The 14101-nt window shown below is 33.6% G+C and overlaps 1 protein-coding gene across 50 annotated transcripts in view; it reads right to left on the minus strand.

Moving 5' to 3' along the window:
• RIMS1 (regulating synaptic membrane exocytosis 1) overlaps window positions 1-14101 on the minus strand; it is a 486979-nt gene that overhangs the window by 169754 nt on the left and 303124 nt on the right. For 41 of the 50 annotated variants that reach the window (XM_088024322.1, XM_088024321.1, XM_028097571.2 and 38 more), the window contains 3 exons: window positions 3143-3210; window positions 2491-2601; window positions 14-113 (listed from right to left, as the gene is read on the minus strand). In XM_088024322.1, the coding sequence (XP_087880448.1) occupies window positions 14-113; window positions 2491-2601; window positions 3143-3210 (279 nt within the window). Of the gene's footprint in view, window positions 1-13; window positions 114-2490; window positions 2602-3142; window positions 3211-11005; window positions 11037-14101 lie in introns of those variants that run through there. The other 9 variants (XM_028097602.1, XM_028097619.2, XM_028097599.1 and 6 more) reach the window with 1 other exon arrangement.

Consider the following 14101-nt stretch of genomic DNA (forward strand, 5'->3'; position numbering starts at 1 on the left):
AAAGAAACTTTACCTGCTCTTAAGTGTCCAACTACATCTGCAAGGCTACCCTTCTTTACTTTGGTGATGAAGGCACCAAGGCGTCCTAAGTCAGTCATTTTCCCTCCAACAACCTGGATAATAATAAATTTGTAAGTTCCCAAGACTCATATCAAAACATAAGTTTATTACTTTGAGGAATTACTCCTACAGTCTTTTACAATGTATTTAGGATTGAGTGTAGGTATATTAATAAACTGAAATATATATATATATTTTTAAAGATTTTTTTTTTTTTGACAGAGAGAGACACACAAGAGAAACACAAGCAGGGGAAGTAGGAGAGGGAGAAGCAGGCTTCCCGCTGAGCAGGGAGCCCGATGAGGGGCTCAATCCCAGGACCCTGGGATCACGACTTGAGCCGAAGGCAGATGCTTAACGACTGAGCCACCCAGGAGCCCCCTGAAATATATTTTTGATTAAACGAGTAGCAGTATGTTGTTGTTGTTGTTTTGTTTTGTTTTGTTTTTAGTAGGCCCCCAACACAGGACTTGAACTCATAATCCTGAGATCAAGATCTGAGCTTAGATCGAGAGTCAGATATTTGGGGCACCTGGGTGGCTCAGCTGGTTAAGCAGCTGCCTTGGGCTCAGATTGTGATCGTGGGGTCCTGGGATGGGTCTTGGGATGGGTCCTGGGATCAAGCTGTGGCAGGCTCCCTGCTCAGCAGGGAGTCTACTTCTCCCTCTGCCCCTGCCCCCTGCCTCTGCCCCTCCCCCTGTTCTTGCTCTCTCTCTAATAAATAAAAAAAAACTTAAAAACAAAAAACCCAAAAAGCCAAAAGAGTCAGACACTGCCCAGGCACCCCATGGAATGGCAGTGTAGTTTTTTTTTTTTTTTTTTTTTTTATTATGTTATGTTAGTCACCATACATTACATCATTAGTTTTTGAAGTAGTGATCCATGATTTATTGTTTGCGTATAACACCCAGTGCTTCCATTCAATACCTGCGCTCCTTAATACCCATCACCAGGTTAACCCATCCCCCCACCCCCCTCCAGCAGTGTAGTTTTAAAAAGAAAACATCTCATTATATTTGAGATGACCATGTGTCCTAATGAAGTTCATGTACTGATTACTTATACCGACCTAACAATGCAGGGGGACCATGAGTAATGTATACCCTTACAAAACAAGTGCCAGGTCTTCCCTACTTCCCTACAGAAGTGTGTGACACAGTTTACATTAGGTTCCATTTTTCTTTATCCTCAAAATTCATACCTACCATTTGAATTATAGTTCTATATGCACATAATGCCCCATTGTTATATCATTTATCTCTTGTTTATAACTTTAGTAGAATATAGGTCTAAGACATAAAGACTATGGATTCAGACCAAGAATAGGCTACTTTGGGGAAGCAATTTATTATGGTACAATGAGTAATAGCCTAAGTTTAGCCCTGCCACTGACCATCTGCATGATTTCATCTGATATACATATGTATTTTAATCTAACTCTTGAAGTCTGAGTTATATTACTGAATATTTAACACTTTTACCTGGGTTTTCCATTGTAACTAAAATTAAATACATCTGAAAGTTTCTAAGTTTAATTTCTCCCAATGCAGATGCTAAGTATGTATAATTAAAAGTGCAAGGCATATTCTCAAAGCTTGAGGTTGATCCACAATTCTTCAGGACATGCCCATTAGTGGAGGTGATCAGAATTATCTCATAGCAAGAAAAATTAATGGCAATAACCAATAAGGTGATATTATTAAGTACATTAACTGAAGAGAGGTTTTAGTGGGATTAATAGTCAATGGTTTTGAAGAGGTCAAACTATCACACAAATATAATACAATATCTTGGTAAATAGTTTTAAAGCCCATCTTTGGATGCTTCTCTAAGTTTCTGAAAGCAAATAAAACCATGTGATTTAACACACACATGCACACACAATAAAACAAAATGTATATGTATATTTTTTCCTATAATAAAACGTAACATTTTGCAATTAGTTTTTCATTATATCTGTTGGAAGTCAGTTAATATTTTTAAAAGACACATTTTACTCTTTTGGTATTACCATAAATTCTATTGTACTTAGGAAACAATCTCTTTAATGATGTTTTATGTTGCTTGTCAAGATACAATAAAATTATGCAGTTCACATTATCTAACTTTACTACCATACATTAAAACCTTTTTAATGTAAAAATCATCCTTGAACTTTATACTCAGATAAAAATTCTTTATTTTCCTCTTTTTTATGCAGTTTCCTAACACACCTGTATGCCATATTAATAAAATGATTTTAAAATATTAACCCAGATAAAAACACTAGATCTACCATAAGATATCAATATATTAATAAGATATATTCACTAGGAGAACTTTATTTTGGAGAAGAAAGGAAGATATTTAAAAATCATTGTCAGAAACTTTGTTGAATGCAACCTATACTGTAATCCAGCCTTAAGAAACACTTTAAATCAGCATACTTACTTTCAGACCCAGTAATGCACCTGATTCTTTGGGCATGGTTGTTCTCTTGTTAAGAATAACACGTCCAATTAATCGGTCCCCTTCTTTAGATGGTTGCCACGTTACAGGATGCTATTAAAACATGAATAAAGTTAAAAAAAGATGTTTTCTTTCCTATAGACACATAGTTATTGGTTGTAGCATGATGTGATTTCCTCAGTTAAAGACACTCTAGAAGGAATTCTTTATTCTGGTGGGTTCTACCCTAGGCTTACAACAATTTGCATTGACAGCTACATTTTATTTGTAGTAGACTCTTAAACTAAATAGTTCTCAAAGTAGTCATCAACTAAGAAAATCTCTCAAAAATTGTTCTGAAATAAATTGAAATTTAAAATATATCTGTTTATATAAAGGAAATTGATTCTGTATTTTGAGTTGTTGTTAATGTTGGTATCATTAACCAAATAATATCATTTATATATAGTCATCACTTAATAATTGCTTTTTACTTCTCTTCTAAACTGCACTGCCTTAAATGAAATGAGTATTTTCTCTCTCAAAACGTATAATGAAACCGAATAAGATTGCCATCTATCACATATCAAACATAGGACAATGAACAGCACATATCATCCCTAAGCTCCAAACTTTCACTTCCCAGAAAGCTTACCGAACTAATAGGCGATGTTTCTCGGCTATGCCACGTGGCAGGATCCAACCAGTAATAATCCAAATCACCTGCACCACAGGAAAAAAACGAAAAGTGCAATGATTTAAAGTGGAGAATACATCATTTTAAGTATGACTTCTTCAGTCTATAAAGTAAAGGGTTATGAATATCATAATCTTGAGTATGTACATCCCAGAATGATACACCCTTGTATTGCAAAGGCTGTGACCTGAATCCTTGAAACGAATGTGTGTTACAAACGCACTTAATACTACATACTATTTTTATTCTCATAAATCAGTCTAGAAACACACATAAAAAGTACTGAAAGAACTGGATTAACCCACTCCACCTTCCCTCAAAAGACCATACCAAGCCACAGCCTGCCATCTAGTGATACTGGCAAAAATTGTATTCATTGAACTGAAATAAATATTAAAACTTAAGTGTCCCTCTTTCTCCTCTTCTCTCTCTCTCTCTATATATATGATATATAACTATATCATAGCCTTTCAAAATCAATCTCTGGTCTCCATCCTCTTTCCTCATCAGCTGACAATAGAGCATACATTTTAGCACACAGTGTTGAATAAATTATCAAGAATAACTGAGAGGGGCACCTGGGTGGCTCAGTCGGTTAGGCTTCTGCCCTCGGCTCAGGTCATGATCCCAGAGTCCTGGGATTGAGACCCACATCGGGCTCCCTGCTCCACAGGAAGCCTGCTTCTCCCTCTCCCACTCCCCCTGCTTGTGTTCCCTCTCTCGCTGTGTCTCTCTCTGTCAAATAAATAAAATCTTTAAAAAAAAAAAAGAAGAACTCTGAGCAATAGTACAATACAACGAACAAAAAATTTAATTTTACTAAAGCCATAAAAAAGACTTTAAAAAACTTTAAAAAACCTAATTTTGTAAGCATGAATTTATGAACCTTTAATTTTGATTTTTTTGGCTTAAAAATAAAATACTAAAGAAAACACCTGAGAAAAAAAGAAAAAAATTAATGGAAAGCAGCAGTGCTTTTAGTATTTGCATAGGAGAAAGGCCAGCATGAGTGAACGTGAGAATAAATGACCTTTTACGTTTTAAACACTAGATCAATGAAAATTTTTCTCCTGATGGATCTTAAAAGAGAAAAATATTAAGAAAGTGAGTCAAGCATGCCAACTAACAGTGACCTAGCTAGCTGAGTGTTCGAAAAATGCATTTGGCTGGTATCTGTGAAGGTCATAAGCAAAGAATTGTATGTAGAATACAGGCATGGCCGATACAGGCACTATAAAAGAAATGTGATAGGAAATGTAAAATTGTTTAAAATCTGTAGTCATAAAAAATCCATACACCTAAGTTTCTTAGTAGTTGCTTCCCTTTTCCTTTTAAATAATATCTTAGAAAAGCTGAAGTAAAATGTTATATATAGTGCAATAAATACTAAAATGTTCTTCAAATATGTCATGTACATGACAATATATTCTGGGAAGGGGTGAATATGAGAAACTGCATTAGCAGAAACTATATTCTGTTTCTGTTTCACACAGAGTCCCTATCTCTTTCAAAATCACATACTTTAAAATGTATAGATGGCTTGGTGCCGAAGATTATAGATTTCTACTCTTCTTCTGGGCCACCTCAGTTAACGGAATATAAGGAAAGTTGTAAAAGGACAGTTTTTTTTCCCCCTTTATTTTTACTGTTTGTAAAACTTCATGTTTTTTTTATTAATTTTTTTCTTTGAATAGAGTTGACAGGCAATGTTAACATTAGTTTTACACATACAACATGAGTGATTCAACATCTCTATGCATTATGCTGTGCTCACCATAAGTGTAGCTACCACTGGTTACTATACAACACTATTATAATATTATTGATTATATTCCCTATGGGTACCTCTAATACCCATGACTTACTCATTCCATAACTGGAAACCTGTATCTCCCACTCTGCTTCACTCATTTTGCCCATCCCCTGCCCAAATACCTATTTTTCAAGTTGCTTTGTCCTTAGTATTATGACACTGTTCCTCTTGAAAGAAAAACTATGTATCATAAAATAAAATTGTAAGTACTTTTAAGGAGTAATTACAAATATCATTCAAAAGATTATAACCATTCATAAAGCTTTTTCCCTAAAATTTCATATATGTAGGAGTAAGAAAGTCTGATGACTTCTTAAATGCTGACTGATTCTGAAATACTGTGACAAATTCACAGAATCACTGGGATTTGTGGGGCTTAAAGAAGAAAATTAGTCATGAAGTTGAAAGCTGAGCTGCTCTGAAAAGTCTTTGAGTTAAAAAAATGACAAAATCCATCCCATTTTAAAGACTTCAAGAGAAGTATTTTGTATTCTTCAATAACTTAGATCTTAAAAACTATACTTCTTGTTGGGATCATTCTCTGGTTCATGCACCAATTCCTTATATGGTGGGGTTCAACCCTGTGTTTCACTCCCCTTGTCCTAAGTAAATCTGGTTATACATATCTGATGAATATCTCCTGTGCCAAAAGGACCAAAAGCTGATGTTTCTGGTACATTTTGGTGATGATATTGAGCACACTTTATTATAAAAACAATGCCTTCAAGTGATGGTATCCTACCATCTATAAGCTTTGTATAATAATAATCTTAAATGGAGAATCTAATTTAATTGGTTTAAGATGGGATAATTTTGGTCATACACAGTATTGTTGATACCTACTAGAAATTGCTACTAAAGGTAAATTAAGAGGGCATTCAATATTTTAGTATACAATTACACTTCCTTCACATTCTGAACAGTTTCTAACAGTTTTCTTACCACAAATTTCATTATCACCCATTAAAATATAACATTTTTGCTTAAAGACTTACGAAAAATAAATTCTAAAACCTAAATATGTAGTTTTAAACTTATTTTTCTTCTTTCCATGTAATTACTAAATTTTAAAGATATTGACTTTTTAAGCACTGTAATTTGTCTTTACAAGTCACATTTCTCTATTATTAATGGACTAAGCAACACTCAACAAAACTTTCTCCTAAAATATTCAGAATCTAGTATTTCATTAATATAAATCATTTTCCTTTTATTATTTTTCTAACAGGTCATTAAAGAGATTGATTTCCAAGTAGCATGGCTACAAAATAATAAATTCAGGGTATTTTCTTATGGATTTAATACAAAACCATTTTGCTTCTAATATTCAATATAACTATATTAAAGGAACAGATTTACTATTATTATTAATTTAGATCCAGGGAATATATCAGATGCTTGAGTCTACTGAAATGGCTCAAGTTCATAAACAGCCAAAGTTCAATGAAGTATTATAATTTTGAGTACTCTTTTTGTTAAGACTTTTAAAACAGACATTTATCCTATCCCTTATGAATAAGTAGTTAATTAAACCTAATGAATAAGCACAAAACTTTCACCGCACGAATAAAAGTCAGCTAAAGGACTCCTGGGCCTTCTGTAAAGAGAACTAGCTTTTCCTAACCCAGGCCATTATGATTAGAGAATGTAACAATGTGTAAACATGCATTCTATGATTTAAAATTTTGTATCTTGTGATATTTAATGTCAAAGCACAATAGATTCCAAAAAGACCAATCAAAGTCATTTGAACAAAAATGCTTTCTAAATCATACAGATGCATGACTGTGCATGAGTATATTAAAACTAAAGAGAAAACCATAATTCTGATTTCACACAATAAATATCTAACAATTTACATTTACATAATTACATTTTACATAATTACACTTGACCAAGTGGAATGTGTACCTAATGTGTAGGTAGTAAAGGAAAGATCACCTAAACCAAAGCATTTAAGTATTAGACAATTTGGTCTTCTTTTCCATTTGTAGAAGAAATATACAGCATATTTTTTAACCTCATTATAATGAATGGTGATAAAAGATGGGACTGAAACTGATTCCAAGATTGACTCACAGTAACTGTGCACAATTCCAAATACATATCCATAACTGTGCTACTTGTCATCTCAAAGAAAATTATTCTTCCTATATAGTGCAGATTGTTGGTATCCAAAGAAATTATAAAATTCATAGACCAAAAATCAGTAGAATCATCTTTACCAGATATTTCCTATACTTCTTAAACTGTTTCCCTCTTTTATTTCTGTTTATCCTCTATAGTAGGAGGTGTGTTGGGACGAAGTAAAATTAAATAAGTCCTCATATACTTTATTATAACATAGCACATAGACAAAATACTCAGTAAAAATATGTTTGTTGAAGAGACATTCATGTTGAATAGACATGCAGTGTGCACACTAAAACCAACTCAAGTTCTAAGAATGAGTTTTTAATCTGAGACAAGGTAGGGTATTTTTTACATTGAGTACCATGGTCAACACACATGAGTTAATAAGTATTGCTTTGGTTATAATGTGATAAAAACTTTATACATTTTAACTCATTTTAATATTTAACAAGGGCCTTCTTTTCATAGATAGGAATTAAAATCCAAAGTCTAAGAACGGAGAAAAGAAATCTTCACTTCTGATTAATATAATGAAAATACCATTTTGAAATAACTTCCTCTTACTTTAGAAGTCTATTTCAGATAGTCCCATGCCTACAAAAGTCAAGTGTCTGCTCCCACCCCTAAATTAAAAATTATAGTGGAGCTAACTTTGAAATAAATAAGCCATAATTTGCTATACAGTACAGCAAAGTCACAGAAAGCCTAATTTTACTTAAGTTAAATTAGCAATCAGGGATAAGAAACAAATATTATTTAATAGGTCTTAGAATCCAGGCCTTGAAATAAAATGGGAAGATATACTTGCTAAATTTAATCATTCATCATATAATCAGTGAAACATTAAAGCCTATAAATAAATATAAATACTATGTGTATGCAAAATCAATAGATTATCATTCACTACTGAATTACTATCAGTCTACGTCCCTAGAATAGTAAAAACATTGTTCCTCAACCACTTTTTGGTAATTTCATTCAATATACACACTAATGCTCACTCCACAATTTGAAAGCAAATGCTGCATAATCAAGGAATTTGTGTCCCTTGAGGCACAGCTAGAGGCATCTCCAAACCACTGATCTTCAGCAAGAACCTCTTCAAAAATTATAAGTGATATAAATTCTAAATTCTGGTTTTGACCCAGGACACACACACACACACACACACACACACACACACACACACACACACACACACACACACAAGGTGCCATTTGCTGGAAGAATTATATTACATCCAGCCTGTAGGGATTCATTAGAGTAGCTGTTCTCTAAATGCTTGTTGGAAATTTCACCTTCAAAATTCCCCTTTGTTAGTAATGTGCTCTGTTTCTATGAGAGAACCATCAATACCACTGTCTCTCGGGTATTTAAGTCTGATGTCTCAAGTAAATGTATCTACTATGATGCATATAACGCATAACATATTAAGTTAATGAGGTGCCAAAGACGTTTGTATTCAGAAACGTTTATACTCAGTAGAACCTCCATAGTTGAACTACCTCCAAAGAAAGAGGAGATATTTGTGTAAGGGCCTGTGGTGCCATCTCTGTTGAATACGGCTAGGGCATGGAACAGAGGCTTGGTAGTTGATTGAGAATTTCATGAACATATTTGGTGGAGCTGGTACTTTTCTGGATATTATGTGTCCTTTTTGGTGAATTTGAGCGCTAATGGAACACCAAATCTATGACCACACAATTCTACAAAGCAGTGATGTGGAACTCAGAATCAACACTTCTGAATGAACTCTGAGCTCAGGCATTCCGATAATCCCTTGACTTCCTATAGCATTCCATTGCTCTTGTAAGGGTAGTGTAAGATAAAGCACATGAAATTGCTTTACAAACTATAGAGTACCACAGAAATGCAAGTTGTCATTAGTGTAAAAATATATACTAAAAAGTATTTCCAATAATAACACTGATAAGTACCTCTGTCAATTCTAATGCCAGGTAAAAATTAAGAAACTGTCCCCACAGTTTACTTATTTGAAAACTTGAATAATCAGAGAACCTCACTGTATTTTAATCTGCCTATTAACAGCGTTATATCTTATCTGAAACTAATAATTATGTTTTTTCTTATAAAACATAAAAACATGCTTTTGTATAAAAAGAGCATTTTACTTGACATTAGAGATTTGTGACTCTATTCCTAACTGCCACATTCTTGATAATATCCCTTCATCTCTATAAACCTTGTCCTCCTCTATAAAATGGGGATAATGCCACTTTCTTGCAAAAGTTTCATGAGGATTAAATGAGATATGCCAGCTTTGTAAATTATAAAGGACTTCAGAAATATATTTTATCATATAACTACACAACTGAAATTAGGAATATGAAATCATAGGTGTTAGAGATCACATTTATAGTTAATTAGCTATCATAAATAAAATATACATAGTATCAGTAATCTCTGCAAAGTATGCTCTGAAATAGGTTTAGAAAAATGTTAGAGACACTTTGTTTACAGAAATTATTAATTGGCTTGGTGTAAAACCGATGCTCAAGTGTTCAGAATGAATGAATATTTCTTTAATCCCAGTTGCTACAGGATGAGGAAAAGGGCCATCATATATAGAAAAAGTAACATATATCTTCCTGTTAATTTCCATAAAGCCAAGGGGAGCCTAAGGTATTAAGAAAGTGGTTGTTTTTATAGTATAGTCAGGTGATCTATACATTAAATATACAGATTAATCCTTAACTAAAAATATCTGGGCTGTGAAGTAATTAATTTGATCAGAATGCACAATGTATCCCTAAATGTAAAAATAGGTATTTTGTCATTTCTTCTTTATATGATCATGTTTTAATGTGGAGGAATAAAACACACATCTATCAGCAAAATACTTGTTACTAGATTACTCTGTATCACAAAACAAGTAGGCTATTATATCCCTTCATCTTTTTTTCTGATGATGCAAGATATCCTTGAAAATGTTTCCTTGAAAGCAGCTTGTATTATACCTTAAAAATTATTAGGTATAGACATTAGCTATGGAATACATTTTAATATTTATATCCTAATAGGTTATAAGCATCCTAACTTCTTAAGATTCCTTTTTTTCAGTTTATATTCCTAGCCAAATCATCTAAATAATAAGATTGATGGTCTTAAGAAAACAACTACGGTTTAAATATGTATTAGAGTCACCCTGAATGATAGGGTTTTGGAAAAGCGGAGAAAATTTTGTGGATTTGCTTTAAGTAAGCTAAAAGACATTGAGAAGTAAAAAGCTATTTGAGATAGTTAACACTGGTCATCAGCTTAATTTTTCCTAGTTTTGAAAAGTATAGATTTTTGAGACTATATGAAGCTTCAGAGTTCAGAAACACTTCCAAACACCATGATGCATGATTACATCTTTATTCTTTATCTTTGCACTGACCTGATGCTGCAGGCCTAAGAAGAAGTTGATTAATTAAAATTCCTGAAAGTTCTGAACAACAACAACAAAACCACACACGCATACTCGCACACACACCTTTGTGCCTTAGAATAATAAGGATGTTCATGGTCTTCAGGAAATCTAAACCAGGCTGTATTTATTATCTATATTACATGACAATAAAAATGTATCTAAAGAAAAGCCTAAGATGACAGGGCAAAAAGATGTCTACATATAATAGCTTAGAGAGGAATAAATTTCATGTGTAAATATGGTTTGAGGCCTAAGGACTGACAAATTTCTTTCTCAGAATCTAAATATACAAGAGTAAAGTAGCCTGAATAGCAAAGCACAAAACTGACAAACTTAGGGAAACTTTTTTTCTTTTTTTCTAACACAATGACTCTACATAAATAAGAATTTTGGAAGTGCTGCACACAGGAGGGAAATATTTTACTGCAACTTTCCAACTGACCAGGCTTCCACATTGAGACTGAGTATTCCATTCACGTGGGAGAACAGGTTGTCACGTGCAAAGCCTCGGAATAACCAGCCAGGAAACCCTGTGGAAAAAATCGGGGTTTATACGTTTTCATTGTTTGGGGACTGGATGTTAACCACAGGTTTAAGAAACTGTCGTGCTGGGCAAGTTCACAGCAGAAACATTACAAGAAAGCACTCTAGATGTAAATATCTTAGATAAAGGAAAATGTTAGTCTTTACCAGAACTCACACCCCGACAACACTAGCAAAACAATATTAATCTGCAATAATAATTCTGAATGTCAAATCAACTTCTGTCTGCCTCTACATCCCAAAGACATGGAAATGAAAAAATATAGAGATTGATACATTATCACGATTTCAGTGATATAAATAACAAGAATAATAGATGATGATAAAGATGAATTCCAAGGGCACACAGAACAAAATGGAAGTACTTATGAGGGACTGATACTGCATATCATTTAAAAATATGTAGTAAAGTTATAAAATAATGGGAAATAAATATACTCTAGCAAACATTTTTGGTAATATAAACAGATGTTTTAAAACCAGAGCTCAATCAAAGAAAGTTACTGTAAATATTGGGTTCCGCCCCCTTCTGTTTTGTTTTATTTTGTTTTTTATTTGCTTGTTTTATTTTAGTTATTCAGGCAAACAATTTATAGATATATTAAAGGACTTTTTGGGTGCCTGGGTGGCTCAGTCATTAAGCATCTGCCTTCAGCTCAGGTCATAATCCCAGGGTCCTGCGATTGAGCCCCGCATCACATCAGGCTCCCTGCTCAGCGGGAAGCCTGCTTCTCCCTCTCCCACACGCCCCTGCTTGTGTTCTCTCTCTCTCTCTCTCTCTCTCTCTTGCTGTGTCTCTGTCAAATAAATAAATAAAATCTTAAAAAAAAATAAAGGACTTTTTTTTTTAAGTTGGAAATTCCTGTACTGGCAGTGGGAAATTTTGATAACATCTTCTGTCTCAACATTGTTCTAGAAAAAAGTGTGAAGTATCCAAAGCACAAACTTTCAAATTATAGCCACAGGAAACCAGGTTGCAAAATAGTGCAAGGTCACTATCTAAATCTCTGTCACAGAGCCAAAGTGGTCAGAATGTATAAAGCTTTCAACTCTACTCAAACTCCATATGATGGAAAATAAATCAGGCAAGAGAAAGCACAAAAGGAAGGAACAATATTCACAATGTATTTAGATTACGTGTACACTTATTTTTATAAAGCGAACTACGTTAAGGTTGGTCAAAGATTAGCCTACTGACTCAAGAAAGGACTTCTCTTCCAGAGTTCCTAAATATTTAAGGGCTGGATAAATGAGTCTAAAAATATGTTTCTAGTATAATAATTTCAAAATAGCTTCATCTTAGATAACATTTTCATAACAAAAACTGTTACTTTAAAAAATCAGAAGTCTCACTGGCCTTGACTTAAAGGGCCCAGTATGGTTTCTTGGCTGGGTCACAGGTGCTCTCGTGAGAAGAATGGGATGGCCTTCTACTCAGGAATGTAAGGCAATCCCATGCCCAGTGTGCCTCGCTGTTTAAATCCATGATTCCACAATTACCTAGCAGCACTGAACTACTCCCAAGGGCACTTCAGAGAGAATATATCTTGGAATCAATGTTTCTCAATATTTTTGAAATGTTTTATCTTAAAGCAATAGTACCTAAGAGGTCTTTGTGAGGGATATGCAGTAGTCAACTTAGATATTAAAAAATCTAACTCTGAATTAATCCAGAGCATCACACAACCATGCACCTGGTCTACATGACATTTCCATATAGTCCCTTTCCCCTCCCTGTCTCCACAGTTCCTTTCATATATTGTCTTTCAACATATGACCGTATGGATCATGGTAATGATGTTATTCATATGGGTCATGCTCTGATGATAATTATCTTCTCTGTGAAACTATACAAAAGAAACCTCTTTGGTGTCAGTATCAGGAAAAATGAGTGTGCACTTAACTGGTTTATTTTCATGTTATGGAAGCTGAAGTTTTATAACTGATGGTACTTTTCTCAGAATGTTCATGGTTAAATCTGCAGCCTAATTTTCTTCCCTTATTTTTCCTTACCAATCTTTTCTACATATTTTTAACTTATTTCATATGGCTATGTTTTTATGTTTTGGTAGGTACCTTAAGTCACTTTTGATATTAAGGTAGACTTTAAAGCAGGAATTAAAATAAAATTAAATGAATATATACAAAACAATTTTAACATATTTATTATAACTCTGTTTTCATTAAAATATAGAATTTTCCATCCATCAATCTCAAAATAGCTTTGATGCAATGAGAAACAACTAAAATGCAATTGATGTACAGGTGTTCGCTTATCCATAGCTTAAACAGCAGAATTCAGAAAATAGCAAGTTATCTCAGCAAATTATCTATTTAGAAATCTTGCCAGAGAATGAAAAGCAAGTGAAAAAGGGCTTCTAATTTAGCAATAAATAAATAAATAACAAATCTGAGCTTCTAGACTTTATTCTTCCAAAAACCCACTAGATCCTCACTAAGTTTACATTCACAATCCTGAGTTTTTCTGTTATTCAACTCTCCAGGACCACTGAAGATGCATTTTGTTGGCAAAGAAAGCACATCGACAGCAGTAAGAATTCACAAGGAAAGGGACAAGGAAATTCAAAAACAAACAAACTTAAATCAAACAAACTGGTTAAGGGTATACCTGCCCTCAACACTGTGACACTTGAGTAGCACTATGAACACAGCAGTACTAATGGGCAACATTACTGATGTTAAAACAATATCCATTCAGCAATAACCAAAAAACTACTTCGTGGCTTATAAACTTTTAAGAAAACAGAATGAAATCTCCTTTTCAGCTTTCTTGGTTTATTTAAAACTAAAAATGATAGAGTAATATATAACACTGATGAAAAAGATTTTAATTAAAATAACATAAACAAATAGCACCAATAATAACCAGCTGGTTGGCAAATATTTGGCACGTCAGAAAACTCAAGCTATCAAGAATTAGGGACTTGAGGCTGAGTTTTCACCATTCCAAAATTAAATCGTTACTCATAAAAGC

The sequence above is a fragment of the Eumetopias jubatus genome, unplaced genomic scaffold (genome assembly GCF_037043125.1).
Source record: "Eumetopias jubatus isolate StellerSeaLion01/CBP00866 unplaced genomic scaffold, mEumJub1_p1.0 scaffold_6, whole genome shotgun sequence".
NCBI lineage: Eukaryota > Metazoa > Chordata > Mammalia > Carnivora > Otariidae > Eumetopias > Eumetopias jubatus.